This window comes from Peromyscus eremicus, chromosome 10, assembly GCF_949786415.1.
Source record: "Peromyscus eremicus chromosome 10, PerEre_H2_v1, whole genome shotgun sequence".
NCBI lineage: Eukaryota > Metazoa > Chordata > Mammalia > Rodentia > Cricetidae > Peromyscus > Peromyscus eremicus.
Window position 1 is genome coordinate 77,310,296 of NC_081426.1, and position 21,058 is coordinate 77,331,353.

The window sequence follows — 21,058 nt, forward strand, 5'->3', positions numbered from 1 at the left end:
TGTTATTTCTAAGTATGCATTTTGTTATCAACATCTAAAATGAGACTATTTTTTACTTGATTTTTTTCAGTTAATTATAAGAAAGATATTAAGTTGGCTTTTATTTTATTTCTTTTCTTTTTCTTTGTAAGCAATTAAATCTGTAAGCACTGAGACAGTGTTTAGGCCACAGATGGACTGGGAGATAGCTCAGTGGCTAAGAATACTTGTTGCTCTTGCAGAGGGCCCAGGTTTGATTCTCAGTACTCACAAGGCAGCTGACAACTGTCAGTAACTCTAGTTCCTGAGGATTCAGTGTCCTCCACAGGCACCAGGCACACACACGGTACACAGATAAACATGCAGGCAAAACATTAATATACATAAAATAAAAATAAATAAATCACTAAAAAATTCAGGCCATGGATAAAATAAATGAATTCTAAAAATACCTTATATGTCAAAAACGTAATTTCTTTGGGATAACCATGTAAGTTCTGAGATGGACTCACTACGGGAATCCCTAACTCAGTCCTGTTATTTATATTTCTTGAGATAGAGTGTTTAGGATTCTTACTACTTGATCCTACAAGGTATTATTCTCTCTAACAGTCTGAAAATGAATTGATACAAGATTTGTTCAATTAACTATTTAGTCTGATTAACTTCTTCAAGAAACTGAATTACTTCAAGAAATGCAATTTTTGACAAGTTCAATAGGCTAAGTAAAATAAAAGAACCAAGATAGTTCCTTAATTATCTGACATATTGGATTTACTCGGCATAACATTTACTTTCTACTAATAATCTTCATCTCTTGTAGTAGTACAGTACATGAATGTAATATCAGATTTGAAATACTCTGTTGAGCGATATAACTTTCATTTAAAGGACATATTTAAAATGGACACTGTGAACTTTCATTTAAATCCATATCTATATGTATGAACCACAATATTGACATAGAATTCTTCTTGTAAATTTTCCCAAACATATTGAACATTAAACAAATTTAGTTTTGTCATTTAAGAATGACTAAACATACTGAAGTGATACAGATTCAATATTACCATTTACGTGCATGTATATGAACATATATTTGAATAAACAAATATAGTTTGATACATTTTATTATAGTAATTTCCATATATATAATCAAGCTGGGAGTATTAAACTTTTTTTTGTACCTTTTTTGGCAGTCTGGCTTAGTTGGTAAATTCTTTCTTTGGATAGTAATAGTAAATGTCTAAAATAATACAAACAGAACTAAAACAAAAATACATTGACATATAATTCTATTCATGGGCTACATAAGTTAAAGATCACTGTATCTAGATAGCCATATAGAAAATATATCTTTAAAATGCCCAAGGCAATACCTGACTAGAAAAGTTTCTTGAACACATAAGAAACCAGCTGAGAGACATGCATTTTAAACAGAGATGTAATAAAGCCCTTAGGTTTACCTTGTACATATCTATCATTTTTGCTTTAAATCCAGAAGTAAGATTTATCATCATTTTAGAAGTAAGTATGTTATGAAGATACTTGGGGTACATTGGTATTGTTGTGACTTAGCTATGTCCTGTGTCATCTACACAGTCTTGGTATGAGTACACATGTAAACTTTGAGCATTTCTTTCAGCACATGGAAAACTTTGAGTCCCACGCAGTTGAACTATAGAACTCTACCAGTGATTTCTACCAGTTATTTTTTTTTAAGAGAAAGTGTGATTAACACAGAAGATTAAAAAAGAGAGAGAATATTGGATAAATAAAGTGGGATCTGAAAAAATATCCTACAGTCCTGTAGAACCCCAAACATAAAATAAGAAAGGGAAGGGGAGAAGGGGTTTGCCATGGGTCAGTAGTCTGCTTTCTGTACCCGCACACAGCCTTGTGTAGCATTACCCCGGTTCACATCGATATCTATTAGACAGTTGGTGACTTTGAGTTCTCACACCTTCCCACCAAGTGGGTAGTGTACCACTTTTATTTTCACCTCCTCCCATTTTTCATGAAAATGGTGGACCTGGCCTCAGCTGAATGAAGCTCACGGTACTCTGCAGACATAAATGGGAACTGTATTTTTTTTTTTTTTAGCAGTAGGCATTGGTTTCACACTTATAGTTTTATTTTTCCCTTTTTCCTCTAATATTCTCTGCTGTTGTCCTTGATGTGTACAGGGAGAAATCGTATGGTTTCCTACCTTGAGTTCCTTTTATTTATCAAACCTCCTCTTTTTGTTTGTATATTTCCTTGATGTCTTTCTTTTATTGCCTTTCCTCATTTATTTGTGGGAAATGATTCAGTAGGATAAGGAGATAGACAAAAATCTCACCATATTATTAAAAATGGATTGTATGTTATGCTTACAAGGTAATTAGTATGTGCATTTTGTTAATTGTACTAAATCAGGATTCATGGCAGTCAGTTAACATAAACCCCATATATTGTACAGTCTATAGAATATTCTCATAGCCCATGAAAGAATCTATCCCCTTTAAAGACCTTGTTGTGTAGTGGTGTGTCTAATTTGCAGCATGTGAATGGAATTAATCTGTATCATATAAATAATTTTGCCAGGATGGTGGAATTGGTTGCTGTATAAGAATAGAAATGTTTTTCAAGCCAAAGAGAAAATTGGGTCTTTTAATCATGCAAGTCAAAAATTGACCTATGGACTGTGATTCTACTGTGTCCGTGCCATACGTGCTGTGATAGCATCAGTCTGTTACTGCTGCTGACTTATGAACAGTGATTCTACTGTCTCTGTGCTCCAGGTGTTGTGATACCATCGGTCTGCTATTGCTGCTGGCGTGTGGACGTGATTCTAGTGTGTGTGTGTGTGCTCCAGGTGTTGTGATACCATCAGTCTGCTATTACTGCTGACGTATGGATGTGATTCTACTGTCTCTGTGTGCCGTAGGTGTTCTGATAGCATCGGTCTGCTATTGCTGCTAAGCCCCTTTGAGAAAAAACTCCCCGAACCATGCTGATGTTATGAATATGTTCTGGTTTCCTAACCTTACGTTTTGGTATCTTTTAACCTTCGGATGTAGTTATTTTAAATATTTATAGGTGATTATTTAAGGAGGAAGTGAAAAACACAAATCGTATGTGATAAAACTTCAGACAAGGCAGAGGTCAGTTTAGAAGCTCATGATTAAGGACACATTTCAGTGTTTTTTGAAGGTCTTTTCCTTTTGTTTGAGGCTCTGACAAGAAACTGTGTACAGGAACCAGGTTGATAACCTAAGCTTAAACCCTGCCTTGCTTGTATATAGGTGTGTGGCAAGCTATGAGCTTACTCTGAGCTGGTGAAATTAGTTACTTTGCTTCTATATTCATTCTTGTGCAGTCTCCCCGTTACAAAGAGAAATATCCATATATAAGTGGGTCAAAGCATGGGTTTAGAAAAGCAAAGAGAAAGAAGAAGTGATTAACAGGCTCTGAAACTCTGTTTAACATTTCCGGATCAAACCAGTACCAGATTCCTAGGACATAGTAGGGAGTCCAGCAGACAATAAACGAGGTGGCAAAGGCGACTGTCATCTTTAGAGTTCTCAGTCGAGCTCTTGGGATGTTATTCTTGGATTGATTCAGCTGTAGTTCTATGAGATAGAGGGAAAAGAGTGAGTGTTTAAAGTCGGCTTCCTCACAAAGCCAAATGATAAAAAGTGGAAGAGAGGTTCACTAATCTACCTATTGACTATAGGAAAAACAATTCCAACCATGACAATTCACTTGAAAAGGTTCCCACCCCACCCCAACCAGGTGTAGCAGTGCTTATTTGTAATACTGAGGGAGCAAAGGCAGAGGGCTAGCCTGGGCTCTCTAATGAAACTGTCTCAGCAAAGAAACAAATACGCTTTTAGAGCAAGTTTTCCTCTGGGAAAGAATGAAGAGAAGAGTGCTCTTAAAATCAGACCAAGGAGGACTGAAAAATGAAGGCGTTTACACAGTTGAATATGACACTGGTTGTTTGCTATATTCTAGATATCAGATATTTGGTGTATTAGCCCAGTAGGAGTATATCTTTAGTGCTTATCCTGAGTTTTAATGTAGTAATTGTCCTTTCTTCCTTTAAAATTTTTTATTTATATATGTTAATTATGCACAGCAATGACTTAATTCTGAGATATATGTCTGTATATGTACATATACATATCTATATCCAAATACCATATATATCTGTATTTGTATGTGTGTATGTATGTATGCATGTATATGTGTATGCATCTATCTATCTATCTATCTATCTATCTATCTATCTATCTATCTGTTATTTGGATCATATTCATTCCCTCCTCCGTAGCTCTCTTGTCCCCTTCCTATTCTTTTCTCTAACAAAAAAATATTGTTTTATTTCATGATGGAAAATGAGAACATGAGATGTAATTAGCAAGCAGATCTCATCTATAAATTGAGTATATTGTGAAAATACTATTCCAAGGGGTGATTGTGAATTATTAAATGACCTAAAATTTGTGAACTGCTTGCCACAGTATTTAATACATTACCACTCTTGCCTAAGGGTTGCTGTTTAAATATTGTTTGTTAGCAGAGCTGTCGCTGGTGATTTGAGTGTGATTTTAATAATCACACTCAAATCTTTCTCTCTCTCTCTCTCTCTCTCTCTCTCTCTCTCTCTCATTGGTGCTTTTGTCTTTTTTTTTTTTTTTGATGGGGGAGGTTGCAAGAGCAGAGGTGAATGTGAGGGGACAGGGAGGTAAGTGGGATCAGAATGCATGGTGTGACATCCACAAAGAATCAATTATTATTAAAATCTTATTTAAATTATTATTAAAATCACAGGCTGGATCTGGGGACCTGAGAGCAGGAAAGCTCACACACACACACACACACACACACACACACACACACACACCCCGCTCCTTACTGTAGGCTATTTTGGGTGAGCTAGCCTAGGCAGTGATGGAGAGCTCTCCTGCATAGTGATGAGGGAATGCTGGTGGGCTGACCAACCCAGCTACCACCCAGACCCAGAACCAGGGCTACGAGTTGGAGTTGGCCCACCCTAACATCCACCTCATTTATTAACTGTTGAAGCATGGACAGGGATGAACCTACAGATCCAAAGCAGCAGAATCTCCATGACACAGGACAACAGCAGGATATCCAAGAGAAGCCCCAGTGAGAGCCCATTATCTGTGGCTTAAAAGTCAGAGGCCTCCAGACAAACCAATGCCTCATAGCAACAAACACTTGCAAGTAAAGATGAATGGACTAAAGGTAAACTGTGTGATTCAATGGGCCACACTACTGCTTCCACAACAAGATTCTTTCTCTCTCTCTCTCTCTCTCTCTCTCTCTCTCTCTCTCTCATTGGTGCTTTTGTCTTTTTTTTTTTTTTTTTTGATGGGGGAGGTTGCAAGAGCAGAGGTGAATGTGAGGGGACAGGGAGGTAAGTGGGATCAGAATGCATGGTGTGACATCCACAAAGAATCAATTATTATTAAAATCTTAGGAATACCACAAAGATACCCCCACAACAGACTGCTGGCAATGGTCGAGAGACAGCCCGAACTGACCTACTCTGGTGATGGGATGGCCAAACACCCTAATTGTCGAGCTAGAAACCTCATCCAACTACTGAGGGATCTGGATGCAGAGATCCATGACTAGGCCCGGGTGGATCTCTGGGAGTCCAATTATCGAGAATGAGGAGGGTTTATATGAGCGAGAATTGTTGAGACCAAGGTTGGATAAAGCACAGGGACAAATAGCTAAACGAACGGAAACACATGAACTATGAACCAATGGCTGAGGGGTCACCAACTGGATCAGGCCCTCTGAGTGGGTGAGACAGTTGATTGGCCTGATCTGTTTGGGAGGCATCCAGGCAGTGGCACCGGGTCCTGTGCTCATTGCATGAGTTGGCTGTTTGAAACCTGGGTCCTATGCAGGGTTGCTTGGCTCGGCCTGGGAGGAGGGGACTGGACCTACCTGGACTGAGTCTACCAGGTTGATCTCAGTCTGCGGGGAAGGCTTTGCCCTGGAGAAGATGGGAATGGGGGGCGGGCTGGGGGGAAGGTAAGGGGGGCGGGAGGGGGAAGAACAAGGGAATCCATGGCTGATATGTAGAACTGAATTGTATTGCAAAATAAAAATTAAAAAAAAAAAGAAAAAAAAATCTTAGGAATACGTACTGCGTGGATTCCGATGAAGGACCCGTGTGAGGGTGAAGATGATTTTGGCGTTGCAGATCAGCGTGATGAGAAGAGGAAAAATGAAGAGGCAGCTGAAGGTGAAGAAGTTGTAAAACGCTTGGTGCCACCATTGCGGAAAACTGCAGTGTGTCACACATTGAGAGAAAACTTCTGCTTGCCCGGAGCTATCTTCTAGGTAGATCATCCTGAAGATATATAACTATGAAATAAGAAGAAAAAGTTATGTGTCTTTCCCCAAAAGCATTCCTTTCTTCATGCTGCTAGTCCCCATACCTAAAGCAATTTCTAAGTTCCTTGGCATCAAATTTTGACAATTATATTGAAACTTGTGAGTGAGGTTTACTTGAACCACATTTGCATTAGTTTGGATGACCTGTAGGGTTTTGTAATTGGTGGAATTATTTCAGCCTTGAAGAACAATGATCACTTGAAGTCTTAAGCCTCACTTGCCCTTTCACTTCCCCCATACTTATGCCGAGCAGCCTTGCTGAAAGTGATTTTGTTCATTCTATATCCACAGTGTTTAAAACTATGCCTTTTAGATTGTATCCATTAACATACATATTCAATTTGTTTTAGACATTGAAAGGCCTAATAATATGGTATACTTTTTAAAATGGCTAAAGCATATAAACGGTGTAGAGGCTTCTACCCTGGTAATATTAAGTGGAATGTAGGTGTAAGGGTCTTATTAAATAAGAAACACAGAGCCAAATGCAGAGTTAAAAGCCCAAGAGGTCAGAGGAGTAGCTGAGAGCTGAGACTTAAAACCACCTTTCTTACCCTTCACTGCTGCTGTCGTCCTTCCCCTCAGCAAGAGACCTACTTCCTGTGTGTCTGTCTTTTTATTGACTTTCTGTTCTGCCTTCTCATTGGTTGTAAACCCAACCACATGACCTCCTCATCATTGCCTGTCTGTACAGACCTCCAGGTCTTCTAAGGTTGGTATTGAGATAGACATGTGTCTCCATGCTGGCTGTGTCCTTGAACACACAGAGATCTGTCTGTCATGTGATCTGGATTAAAGGTGTGTGCCACCACTGTCCGGCTTCTGCTATAGCTTGCTATTAGCTCTGACCCCCAGGCAACTTTATTTATTAACATATAAATAAAATCACATTTCAGTACAAATAAAATATCACCATAGTGGAAGATAGATGTGAGTAGTGACATTGGAAGAAGAGGCTGGTAGAAGGTAAATCCCGTTCCTGTTTCTTATAGCCTGAAAAGTTATTATATAACCTGGACACCAGATTTCAGTACAAAAAAAAAATAGAGATAAAAAGTTTTAACAGGCTCATAGCCATGAGTTCAATAATGAATGTCACCTTGAGCAGTCTCAGAAAGAAGTTAGCTCTGAGGCAACCAAGAAAACTAAAATCATTTCTTGGTGGCTGTATCTCCTGGGATAAGAAAGCCTCTTTGTGTTTAAACACCCTGAGGCTGCAGATAGGTTTCTTCCACTGTATCAACACTAAGGCTCCTGGGATGCTTCCCACACAGGTCCGCTAAAGGAGTGCTTATATCCTTAAAAGACCTGAGCTTCCTTATGCTATTTTCCCTTTGTCCTTTTGTCTCCCCTAGGCTGTGGATTATGCTCATTGTTAATGATAAACCTGATTGCTGATGGCTAGGCAGGAAGAGATTGAGCACAAGAGCAGGACTAGGAGAATTCTGGAAAAAGGGAAGGCAGAGTCTGGGCAGACACTGCCAGCCACCCAAGAAGCAAGATGTAAAAGAATCAGTAAGTCACAGGCCACATGGCAATACATAGATTAATAGAAATGGGTTAATTTAAATGTAAGAGCTAGCTAACAATATGCCTGAGCCATCAACCAAACATTTATAATTAATATAAGCCTCTGAGTGATGATTTGGAAATGGCTAAGAGACTGAGCAAGACAGAAAAAAGCTGGTTATTTGGGAACTGGCAAGTGGGAGAGAAGCCTCTATTTACATATAGTGGCCAACATTGGGGCCCATATATCCACATAAAGCCTGAGAAACTTTAAAAAAGGGAGGGGGAAGGTCTTTTTTAGAACACATAAATGAAGCCGAAAACAGCTTCCTAATTGTGTCTCTCATGCAGGCCATGGTAAAGAGATGCTGCAGTATTTGGCTATAGCATGGCAGATGCCTGCCACAGTACACAGAGGGGTCTCCAAGCTGGGCAGTGTACTGTGTGGCAGGTCTAGCTATTGCTCACAGACACACAGGATTACAGAAACACAGTAAAGACAGATTCAGATTGAAAAAAAAACCTCTAAACAGGTCAGAGATGTACATAGGCTTGCAGGAGAGAGGGAAGGGGAATAGACAGACATAAATTTAAAAAATAATCTTAATAAAGTTTTTGAGAGAGGAGTAGAGTAATAAAAAAAATTATGATAAGCCACATAAGGGCAGAAAATGCACAGAGTCTGGGTTATGTATTTAATTGTGTTGTCTTTAAAACTTGACTGCTATGAGACATTTGATTATGGAAGCTGTTAGACTAAACCAACCTATATATTTAAAAAAATATCTTGACTCCAAAATTTAAGTCAAAAGGTATGTATGTCAGTTTGGAGGAAAGGTTATGTTTTTGTTTCAGCAGGAAATGAGAGACTGTGGGTTCATTCTGGATTAAGAAAAATCAGGTTTTATCTAGGAAGACCCCATGAAATCCTAACTGCAGACATGAGAAAATAAACCTAAAGTAACTACAAGACACATGACGTATATTTAACTGCTCAAACATAAAACAAAAAATTATCTTTGACTGGCTTGTATACAATGCACAGTTTATATATTTTCAGAACAAGGGGACCAGAAACCAATAAAAATGGATGGCCCAGATGATCCAATGTTTCAAAACACCTCTGTTATAGTTTCCTCTAAGTTCTACATCTAAACAGCTTCAAGGCTGATGGCTGAGATGGACCAGCTGTACAAAATACCCCAGTCAGGACTTGACCATAATTCAAAGTTTTCTCAGGGTCCACATAAGATTACCAGTGTCCCCAATCAACAGGATATAGTCTAGATAACTATGCCCCAATTCCCAAAATATTCTTTATGAATGTTTGTTTTCATTTAAGGGGGTTTGGTTATAAATTGTCAGTGGTCATAGTCAATCTCTTTCTAAAGAAGAAAGGAGGATATAATGTAAAAATGATTGGGAAAAGGGTAGATTATTATGATAAAAAGGGTAGATTATTTAATCTAATCTAAAAACAACTGTTAATCTCAAAATATTTTACATTGATATCAATTTTGGTTTATTGATACAAATTTAAGGTCAATTTTGTTATACTGCATGTATATTTCTACTCATGTTTAAGGTATTATGTTTATGCAGCTAATTTAAAAAATGTAATGTATAATTAAAAATACAGATTAGTAGGCATCTATAATAATAAAACTTATAGCCATATTGGTTAGGTTTTTTAGGCATACAAAGATATATTTCAATTAAGTAGGTAATCTTCAAACACTTCAAAGACCTACAGAATATGGCATTTAAAATGTTTTAAGAACTTATATTTCTCTTGAGAGTGAGACACGTCTGCTCCTGGCAGTACCAATTACTTCAAAGAGGATGATAGGTATTGAAGAAACTCCTTATGGAGTTTGCTTTCAATGTGGCAAGGCTAGCCATTTGGGCAAGAAACTGTTCTCTCCTGGAATGCTTAACAGGATGCTCTACAAACTGGACATGCAGGACCCACAGGAAAGTGACCCATTAAGGTTTGCTAAAACAAGTCAGGATGGTCCTTCAGGTTCCTGCTTCACAGAAGCAACTGCCAGACATTCTGCAGGACACAGAGGAAAGTGGCTGATGAACTTTATCATTATAGGCAGGACAGTCCTTCAAATTTTCTGCTTCACTGAAAAGTCTGTCAGATGCTCTAGGCCTTAAGACTGAAGATGGATGCCCTAACATTACAGAAGAACTTTGGGTGACTGTCCAGGCAGCCAGATATCTCTGTCATTTCTAGCATTTTTGAAAGTTGCTTACAATGCACTTCCTGTTTACTCAGGTAATATTATATCCTTCTGGGGTCTTTGATGAAGTTGAAGACTAAATGGTTGTAATTATAGTTTTCCTTAGTCATAATAAAAGATAAACTAGATACAAAACTTTAGAATTACCAAGATAAGATAGATAACTATTTTCTCTAATTTTGCTAAATGCAAATGGATTAGATAGTGTTACTGTAATCCTTACTTAATAACTGTTTTGTTGTATATAATTTTACTATGTTAAGGTTAAAAACCTTCCATTTTAATTAGATAAAAAGGGAGAAATACTGTGGATTATGCTCGTTGTTAATAATAAAGCTGATTGTCCAACGGCTGGGCAGGAAGAGATTGAGCATGAGAGCCAGACTAGGAGAATTCTGGGAAGAGGAAAGGCAGAGTTGGGCCAGAGGCTGCAAGCTGCCAAGAAGCAAGAAGTGAAAGAACTGGTAAGTCACAGGCCAAATGGTGATATATAAATAGAAATGGGTTAATTTAAATGTAAGAGCTAGCTAGTACTATGCCTGAGCCACCAGCCAAACATATATAATTAATATAAGCCTCTGAGTGGTTATTCAGGAACTGGCCCATACTCTTCAAAAATATCAATTTTATAAAACATGGAAGTAGACAGGAATGTTTCCAGCAAAGAATACTTAGGTAACAGCATGGGAACCACCATATAACCTTGGGTATCTTTTTTGTTAAAAGGGCAGAAATTGAGGAAGGTCTGGGAGGAATTGGGGAAGGGGAAATGCGATCAAAATCTAGTGCTTGAAAACTTTTTACTTATGTTTTTTTTAGGTCAGAAAATAAACTAGGACAACAAATGAAATTTCAATAGGGCATGTAGCTCTCTTAAACACAGGGCGAAGTCGAGACTGGTAAAGAAATGCCGTATCTCCAACTTTTAAAGAACTCAGAAAACATTTAGGAGTGAAGACAATTGAGGTAGTTTGAATGTGAATGCCCATCCATAGGCTCATATATTTGCATGCTTACTCCTCAGTTGAACTGTTTGGAAGGATTAGGAGATGTGTCTAGTTGGAGGTGTGTTCTTGAGGATTGACTTTGAGGTTTCAATCATTCACTGCAGGTCCAGTCTCTGTCTGTCTCTCTGCCTGTCTGTCTCTGTCCCTGTCTTTCTAGCTCTCAGCTACATGCATGTTTGCTTCCTGCCACAATGATCATGGACTAACCCTCTAAAATGATAAGCAAGCTCTAATTCAATGCTTTTTTTAAAAAAAATAAGAGTTGCCTTGGTCATGATGTCTCTTTATAGCAACAGAATAGTAACTAAGATAACAGCAAATAAGAAAATGCTAATATTTGATGATGTAGAGGTTAAAGGTATTCGATAAAATCTTTGTATAGTTCTTACAACCTTGTTCTGTGTGTGAGAAATCCTCTTTTAAAACGATATCTTTATTTTAAAACTTTAAAAAGCACAACTACAATCCATTAATGAAAATATTGTAAGTTGTTTTCAAGAATAAATTCCAGGGCTGGAGTGTTGGCTCAGCACTTACAAGTGCTTGCTTTTTTTTCCAGAGTGCCTGAGTTTGGTTCCCAGCACTCAAGTCAGGTGATTGACAACTGCCTGTAGCTGTAGCTTCGGGGATCCAATGCCCTCTTGTGGCCTTCATGAACGTGCCCACACACAAATAAAAAAGAGTTGAAAAACAAACAAATCAGTAAGTAAATTCTAGTAGATGATTGTTCTTTTTTTTTCTAACTCATGAAGCACATTTCTTATCTTGTCATTTCCAAATGTGCTCCAGAGAAACTTCATTTTACTGTGTAACATTATCCAGATTAAAAGAAGAGAAGAAAAACATTTTCAAATCTAGAGCAAGTAAATTTGAAAAAAAAATGGTTTTGTTATTGTCAAATGATGGCTAATAAATATTCTCTAAATTTTTTTTCTCATTGAATAAGATATTTTAGTTTACTTAACAGTTGGTCCTGGATTTCTTTACTTTGTGAGGTTATGGCATTGGCGTGGAGTGGCCTCATCTTAAAAGAATTCTGAAATATCATTTTCTTTGTGGATTAGAGAAAAAACTTGTATTTTTTTTATTTGGGGCTTGGTCCTGCCTAAACTTGTGTCTTATATTTGTAATTACAACATGAAAATTTCAGTTTGAGATCTTTTATCAAGTAGAAAATAAAGTTTAAATTTATCCACTAGAGGGCAACAAAGGATCATATCATCAGTCTTAAAAAACCAAGAAACCCAAACAAGTCTGCTAATTTTATTCTAAGATCCAGGTCAACTTTTCATAACATTACAGACTGAGTCTTTCGTTATCACATACTTTTCAACTTGACTTTAAACTGTAGTTTAAAGTAGATCAACCATATATATTCTGTCTTGTTCTTATTTGTCCTGACTGTGGGCCAGGCAGGAAAACTCTAGCTACACTTATCAGTGTTTATTTTGTCGTAATCTAGAAAATTATTTCCCTTCTTTGCAAACAATTGAAGATATTTATTACTTCTTAGAATATGATAGTTTGTCCACATCAGGAATTTAGTAAGTGGATACTGTGCAGTTAATGCTACAATCTTAATTCATGATAGACTAGTTTAAAACTAGAAGTTCAGAAAAGTACATGGGGATTCAGAATCTTACCCATAATTAATTGGTTTTAGCCTTGGTTCAATGTATTTTGTTTTCTGCACTGTGTTCATTTAAGTGGTTACTATAGGGATCCACTTTGCTTTCAGTGGTTCCTTTGTCCTTGGATTCTTTCTCCAGTTTCTGTTTATCTTTTCCTCCTTTATCCATGACTCTTGCTCTTCAGTGCTTGTTTCATTTTGCCATAATCAAGAACATTCTGTCTGCCTTCTTGGAAGCAACTGAAGATGCTTCTTTATTCTTAAAATATGATCTTCTATCCACACTTTACCAAAGCAACTACAGCACAGACTAAATTTTTCTAAAAGCAATTAGCTTCAGTTTCTCCAGCTATAAAGGAGAGATCCTAACAGAATCTTCCCCTCAGTGATGTCATTACAACCATGTTGTTACATGCAAAGCCCCTGGAATGGTGCCCATACAGCTAACAACGGATAAATCTCAATCATCACTATAAAACTTTGAGGCACACATCTTTTCTTTGTATCCATAAATATTTACTCATATATCAATATCTATACCATAACACACACACACACACACACACACACACACACACACACACACACATAATACTATATCCCCCTATCATATATACATTTGTTGCTTTAAGCTTTATTTTCCTATGGGATAGAATTGCCTGGTATGGTAGAGTGTAGCAGTTAAAACCTCCGGCTGTAAGTGGCCCATGAACGCTTGTAGGCACCATTCAGATTCCTGACCCTTAAGATATCAGCTTCTGTGTTAGTCCTGATTGTGTGCTTAATGTGCATGCATTGGACATGAAATGGGAGAATAACCAATGTAAAGTCCTGAGCTTCAAAGGGAACTCCAGGTTTCCAGTGTTTGGATTGGTTTTAGATAGGCTGTAAGGCCAAGGTGGCCTACAAATACACAGGATTGGCAAGGATGACCTTCAACATCTTGTCCTTTGTCTCCACCTCCCAGGGGCTGGGGGTTACAGGTATTCTGCCCTGTACAGGTGTGGGTTTCTGTAAGCAGAGAAACTGGAGTACAGAACAGGGCTCAGGACAAAATGCAGGTTTGTCTACTCACAATGAGGATCGTGGACATATGCTGAGGTCTCAAGAGGGTTCTGAGTGTTAAATCTCATCCAGAGTATCACAGACTGTTTTAATCCTGATGTTTAGCTGGATATTTGGAATTTTAAAGATCAATAAAGTTTTGATGTTCTCTTGGTTAAGAAAAAAAAAAAAAAAAGGCCAGGAAGCCTGCTGTGCAAGTTTGTCTCCTAGAAATGATAGGGTCACTGTATCCATGATACCTCAACAATAGAGCTGCATAAAAAGACTTGAAAAATGATGACATCAATAGACATGCTAACCTGGAAGGGGGAAATCTCATAGGTCCCACTCCTAGAGAAAGAGCTACAGGCAATTAACAACAACTGAGAGAGAGAGAATTAGTCTCTACAAAGGATGAGCCCTCTGAGAGGTGTCCAGTACCAAGAAAGTGCTCATTCCTAAATTATGTATATACAAGCAACACTAAATATACTAAGAAAATAATATTTGTATCTTTATATATCTATTTCTATATTCTATCAGCAAAGATCCCCATGCACATGCAATGTAATATAATTTTTTTTCAAGGTAGGGTTTCTTTGTGTAGTTTTGGTGCCTGTCCTGGATTTCACTCTGTAGACCAAGCTGGCCTCGAACTCACAGAGATCCTCCTGGCTCTGCCTCCTGAGTGCTGGGATTAAAGGTGTGTACCACCGCTGCCTGGTACAATGTAGTATAATTTTTATGCTTATCTCTTTACTATGTCTAATATTAATTAGGTTTATAGATAGAGATAGGTAAATAGCCCTATGAACAAAGTAGAGTAGTGTGATTTATATCTTGCCTATAGAATTAATTGTATTATATTGACATTTCCACTCATTAGACATACCCTGGGTATCTCATATAATATTCATGGGCTTAATTTTTTCCTGCACAAAATGAGAATACTATACATAATTTATATTGTTGTAGGGAACAATAATGAAATATTGCATATAAACACATTTAGCACAATTCTGACATATTTTGTCTTAAAATATTATTTATCATCTCATTATTATTACTATTACTGAGTCTAGCACACTACTACTGTGCTTAAAACATTTGGAGTATTGCTCATGGGAGGTTAAGTATTTATTGAATTTGAGCTGTTTGTCAAGTTCAGAAGTTCATTTTACTCAGTAAATTAGCTCATGCGTCAAGGCAAGTCTCCACATATCTTCAGACCATGTTTCCTTACTCCAAAAACTAAGGAGTGTCCCATGTTTCTTGCCTACAGGCTCATGTTAGCTGTAGAATTTAAAAGCTGTTTTGGTAATACTCCACATGAGCAAGATAAGTCAGGACATAAACTCTTCCTGCAAATACTCTGCAACTCTGCACTCTGTGGTCTTAGATGACTCTCATTAAGGAATGTGATTTTAAATTATGTTCAGCCACACCTAAATTAGGAAATGTCTGGTCATAAATAAGAGCTCCTCCCAAGGCTCGCCCGCTGGCATATTGTCTTCCCTGTCTCCCTCTTCTCTTTTCCCTTCTTTTTTCTTCTTCTGACTTACTTTTAGAAATGATAAGACTTCTGCTATCATGTTATGGCACAAATAGTTTTCAGTGAGTAGTGTAGTTTTGTATGCCTTAAGAAAGTTGAGTGATTATTATGAATGCAACCTAAAATTTTGAAAAATTTGAATAATTCCTTTTCTATGTAAGTATTTTCTTTAGCTCTTTCTTAAAGAAAACATATTTTCATTCTTATAATTCAGTTTTTTTTCTTGCTGACTTCAAAACTTATTATGAAGAAAAGAAAAAGGGGAACCTTCATTAGGTTTCCATTCCTCTAATCCTTTTACAATCATTTTATATTAAACTTACTACTTCTTTGTCTACTTATACTTGTATTTTTAAGTTTTTTATATCCAGTTGTACATATATTTTTTATCTCCACAAAGAACGACACGCCCCCTCCACCTGCCACTGGCTCTTTCTTTGTTTCATCAATACCAGGTCCTGTATTGGGACTTAACTTGTGTTAAGTTTGAGAAAACTGACCAATAAGCATTGCTCATACTTTAAAGAAAGAAAATAGAATGTAAACCTTAGCTAAATAACCTCATCTCAATGCAACCTAATCTTAGTATGCATTGTCCACGTAGGAGTAACTATGCTTTTCTCCAGGGAAATAAAAGCATTTCAGTTTTCCCCATTTCTTCTGCCACATGACACATACTAATTAAATACCCTTTCTCACAGTTCAGTGAGAACACATTTACTTGGTACCTGGCAATACTTAATGAATTCTGCATAGCAGTTTTAGTTTTTAGAGACATGGACAGTTTAGAATGTTTAGACAGATTTCTGGTTTTACAGGTAACGTTTTCGCTGGATTTTAGGAACTCTTACTTCCTATTACGTTCTTATACCCTGGTTTACCATACAGAGCATTAGAAAGCATAAAGACAATTTATTCATCTATTAATAACAGGCTCTTTATTATTTGCGAGAATTTGGTCGTGTTTTCTTCAGTAATCTGATTTTTGAAGAGTCAGCTTCTGCAGGACAATTAGCCAAGAGCAACATAATAACCAAGATAATTCTTTCCCGATTGCAGTGAGAAAATTCTTAGTTTGTGTATAATAAATCCCAAGTAAGAAAAATTTAGGTATCTTCCACCTATATACGTTTCATAGCTCTTAAACGTTCTCTCAATTAACCACTGAATCCATTTCAACCAGAGCAAAAGGAAAAAAAAAAACAGCAGGAGCTGAACACGAAGGGAGCACACCCAAGAGCCCTGTGACGTGGGAAGCTGAGGCAGGAGGCTTCAGGTTTGAGAACAGCCTTGGCAATATAACAAGACACTATTTCAAGTCCACTGAAGAGAAGGAATGAGAAAGAAGGAGGGTTGGGCATGTATTCAGTTGTGAGAGGAGGATTTGGGGGGCATTTACTATGTAGTACAGATAGTACTAGATATTTTAATACATTATTCATCTGATCATCACGAAAGCAAGTGAAGTAGGCATTTATCCCATTTTATGAATAAATTCAACAGAAACTTAGAGAGGTTAAGAAGTTTGCCCGAGAAGACAAAGTAGTCAGGGTTGAAGTCCACTCTCTGGTTTCCAGAGACCCAGATCTTTTTTTTTTCTAAATAAACATAAAGGTTTTAATTTTAACATAATATAACTACATACAACAAAAAATATCAAATAAGAATTAATTTACAATATCCAGGACATTTGTAGTTAGCATAATCAAAGAAAATAATACATTATCTATCCTATCTTAGTGAAACCAAAGTTTTACACCTAACTTACTTTTTACCATAACAAAGAGTCTTCAACTCAATCAAAGACCCAGAAGGGCGTAATATTATCTAACAACAGAGACATTTGGCTGCCTGGACAGTCACCCATTAAAGGCCCACACAGCAGGTGCTACCTCGACTCAAAATTAGATACAAAATAACCATATTCACACACGTTCAGGAATAACGGTTTACCTGTGGTCCTGCAAACACAATACTGAGTATCCAGGCTAGGCCGATCATGGACTGTTCAAGCTTGCTGTTGCTTTGTACAGCAAAGGGCCGAGTGATGGCCAGGGAGCGGTCCAGGCTAATCACTGCCATCATGAAGGCTGGGGCATACATAGAGAAGAGCTTCAGGTAGCTGAGAACTTTGCAGAGGAACTCCCCAGCATACCACTGTACTGTGATGTTCCACATGCCATCCAATGGCATGACAATCAGAGTCTCCAGCAGGTTGGCTAAGGTCAAATGCTTTAAGAGCACCTTCATTCTGGAGAGCTTTTTCCTTTTCTCCCTCTTCTGAGTCCACTTCTGCAGCTTCAACAAGAAAGATGCATTAAAGGCGGTAGAAAGGAGGAAAAGGAAGAATGTTACTGTTACTCGGACCTTTCCAGATAAGGTTAGAGAAGGGAGCTTGCCCGGTATCAGAGGGATGCTGTTGTTGATGGCTGAGCAAGGATTTTGGTTCTGCTCAAGAGAATCATTGTTAGCCATATTTCTCCAGTGACAGGCTTCAAGAATTGAGTCTCTGTAACGTCTGATGTTTTATTGTAACTCAACACAAAGCGCTGTTTTATTTCTGCCTTCCTCAGAGAGAAACGTCACAGGTTTACAATTAGGTCAAATTTATTTTCCCCAAGATACTCTGGACTTAATGTGAAAGATCAAGGTGAACTTGTTTTGTGGGTTTGTAATCTAAAAGAGTGCTAACAGAAGATGTCAAGCACACTCTGAAGGCCAAGTGTAACTGTAACACCTCGGCAGATGGCCTGTTTTTCACAGCGTTTTATCGTAGGCGAAGAAGGACACTTGAAGTCTGATTTTGAAGTTAAAAGTGACTCATAATATTGTTCAATTAACTTTAATGAATACATTTCCTAAAAAACTGTTGTGACTAGACAAGTGCAACAGGAAATACAGAAAATAATTTTAAAAAACCCAATCCAGTTAAAAATCAGTTGTTTGAAGACCACATTTCTCAAAACAATTATTTTTCTTTTTTCTATTTATTTCTTTATTTTACATCCTGACCACATTCACTCCTTTCCCCCTCCACCCTCCTACCTTTCACCTTCCCCCTTCAAGCCACCTCTCTTCTGTACTGGCTCAGAAAGGGGTAGGCCTCTCCTGGGCATCATCAAAATAATTGTTTTTCAAAGAAACATTGTTGAGTAGTCACAGACGGGCATATATGTTAACTTAAAACTATCCTACACAAGGCATGAAGCTAGTACTTCAACTGTCACATACAGCCTGTTCTAATACAAACTAATCTAGATTCAAGTTTATCAATCAGTTTTAATTATCAGAGTAGCCATGCTGAAATTATAGTAACATGATTTTTTGTTATTGTGTTGATTTTATAATTGTGTAAATATTGTACTTGTTGTTGTTGCACAAAATTGGCAGGGAAACTAGATACTGAAGCAAAACTAGATACTTGCATAATTATCATAACTGAATTAATTATATAATATGATTATTTATAACCCTTTATGTCATATAATCACCTCACATTGAGGCCTCTAAGAATCCTTCTCTGTGTTAATTGATGATAATATTAGCCATAGAAATGTTGGTATGACTTCCATTGGAATTTAGTAAGTCACAGTTGGTTGTTATCAGATCTCCAAGTCGTCTGCTTCCATCACGCTCAAAGCAGGGGCACTATTAGGACAAAGGCAGCCATTTTGATTTAGATGGTGCGTTTTCGTTGGTTTATTATTTTTTATACTGTATGCTATTCATTTATTTAGTAAGGAATTACTGAGTATCTACTCCATAGACTTCCTTAGCTTTTGTTGGTAATAAGGCAGTTTTGTGGATCTATCTATCTATATCTATATCTATCTATATATACATATATTATGAAGAAAGTCATAAATAGAGGGAAGTTTAAAATCCGTGAGTGGGTACATTAGAAAGGCAGTCATGGCAAGGTGGGGGAAACTTTTCTGTAGATCTAAGATGCTGCCTGATGACTGTCTTAGCTTTGGGGTTGGTTAGTGGCAACCAGTTGCCTGCTAAGTTATTAGACTTCCAAAGCTTTTCTGTATTAGCTACAGGATGTTAGTTCTGATAACATACAAACAAGGACCAGGAATAGATGCTCTGGTGCTAAAGCCAGCTCAATATAAGGTAATTAGCATCTGGACCTGCAACCTTTCAAGTTCTCCACATACTGCAGCTTTAGTCAGTCAGACTTTGTAAACACAGCTTCTTTCCAGGAATTTTTTGTTCATGTGAGAAATATGCTTTTTAGAAAACTGCAACTCATCTATCATATTTATTAAGGACAAATGCAGTACAAATATGCAGTTGGCACTCGTTGTTTGTCACGGTTATGTTCAATAAACTTCTGGAAACCGAATTAATGAACATCAGCTATTATTCCTAGCAAAACAAAGAGTGAGGTCCTATGAGCCAAGGCCGCTTGCCAAAGCCCTGTAAAGGCAGCTGGGCTTATCAGAACCACAACCTGTTCTTCCTCGTAATGCTTTCCCTGAATAACAATTGACAGGCATTTAAAAAATTACTTTGTAGCTGCAGAACTTGCCTCACCATAAACTAAACATTTTCTATGTCTTCCTATAGGAAATATGCAACCATGAATTTCTTGGGTTTTGAACTTTGTGTGAATGTTCTTCACTGCATAAAAAAAAAAAACACAACAAGACAAAAAACAGATCTAGTGCAATGAATTAGGAATTTAGCCACTTTTCCATAGCTTCATTACAGACAGTAAATCTCCCACACTTTCTGAAGCATCTGTCATGTACAGACTGATGAATTTTGTGAATGAGAATTCCTGGAAAGAGTTTTGTCTGCACAGACTGATTGGTTAAAACTGCAGTAATTTAGAAAGGTTGTAATGTTGCAAGTCAAGAGGTTAATTTCCTATCTTGGGCTACCCTTGGTACTTTCCAACCCTCTGAGAGCCATTCCTTACCCACTTCTCTGTCAGAACTAATGCCATTTGACAAATAGAGGCTAGGCACTAGGCTCTAAAAAGCCCACTCATGCACCAGGGACAGATCCTGAAGTTCAAGCTAAACAACTGTCTTGTGTATCCAGAGTGCCTAATCCAGTCCCACTGGGGATCCACAGCTATTGGTCCACAGTTCATGGTTTTCCACTAGTTTGGCTGTCCGTCTCTGTACGTTTTCCTATCTCAGCTTTTTGTTAACAATGAGAGCAACGCATTTTCACACTATACAGAAGGATTAGTCCACAGCCATATTTCACCTCCCCAGGGAGATCCATGCATTCCCCCCTAAAACCCTCTTTGCTACTTAACCTCTCTGAGTCTGTGAATTGTAGCATGACTATCATTTACTTAACAACTAATATCCACTTATAAGTGAGTACATATCATGTTTGTCTTTCTGGGTCTGATTTTTTTCTAATTTCATTCAACTGCCTGTAAATTTCATGATGTCATTGTTTTTTGTGGGGGGGACCAAATTAAAAAAAAACTTTATTAAATTTTTACAACGGTGAGTAATGCTCCATTGTGTATATGTACCACATTTCATTTATCCATTCTTCAGTTGAGGGGCATCTAGGTTGTGTCCAGTTTCTGAATATTATGAATAAAGCCACTATGAACATAGTTGAGCAAATATCCCTGTGGTAGGATGAAGGATCTTTTGAGTATATGCCCAAGAGTGGTATAGCTGGATCT

The 21,058-nt window shown here is 37.5% G+C and overlaps 1 protein-coding gene across 2 annotated transcripts; it reads right to left on the reverse strand.

Annotated features, from left to right (window-relative positions):
- Nucleotides 1-3,195: 3,195 nt before the first annotated feature.
- On the reverse strand, nucleotides 3,196-17,883 carry Gnrhr (gonadotropin releasing hormone receptor). Of its 2 annotated transcripts, none has more exons than XM_059275145.1 (3): nucleotides 17,347-17,883; nucleotides 6,153-6,372; nucleotides 3,196-3,593 (listed from the first exon to the last, which is right to left on the reverse strand). In XM_059275145.1, the coding sequence occupies exons 1-3, from the start codon at nucleotides 17,866-17,868 to the stop codon at nucleotides 3,349-3,351; spliced, it is 987 nt and encodes a 328-aa protein (XP_059131128.1). In that variant the 5' UTR covers nucleotides 17,869-17,883; the 3' UTR covers nucleotides 3,196-3,348. The 2 variants fall into 2 exon arrangements, with proteins under 2 accessions (XP_059131128.1, XP_059131127.1); XM_059275144.1 differs by having other exon boundaries at nucleotides 3,469-3,593; nucleotides 6,153-6,244; nucleotides 17,347-17,868.
- Between the last annotated feature and the right edge of the window lie 3,175 nt (nucleotides 17,884-21,058).

Coding starts and splice junctions, on each gene's coding strand:
- Gnrhr (XM_059275145.1), bottom strand. CDS start 17,868: ATGGCTAACAATGATTCTCTTGAGCAGAACCAAAATCCTTGCTCAGCC. Junction 6,373..17,346: donor TTGTGTTTGCAGGACCACAG/GTAAACCGTTAT, acceptor CTTATTTCATAG/TTATATATCTTCAGGATGAT. Junction 3,594..6,152: donor CCTTCATCGGAATCCACGCA/GTACGTATTCCT, acceptor TCTATCTCATAG/AACTACAGCTGAATCAATCC.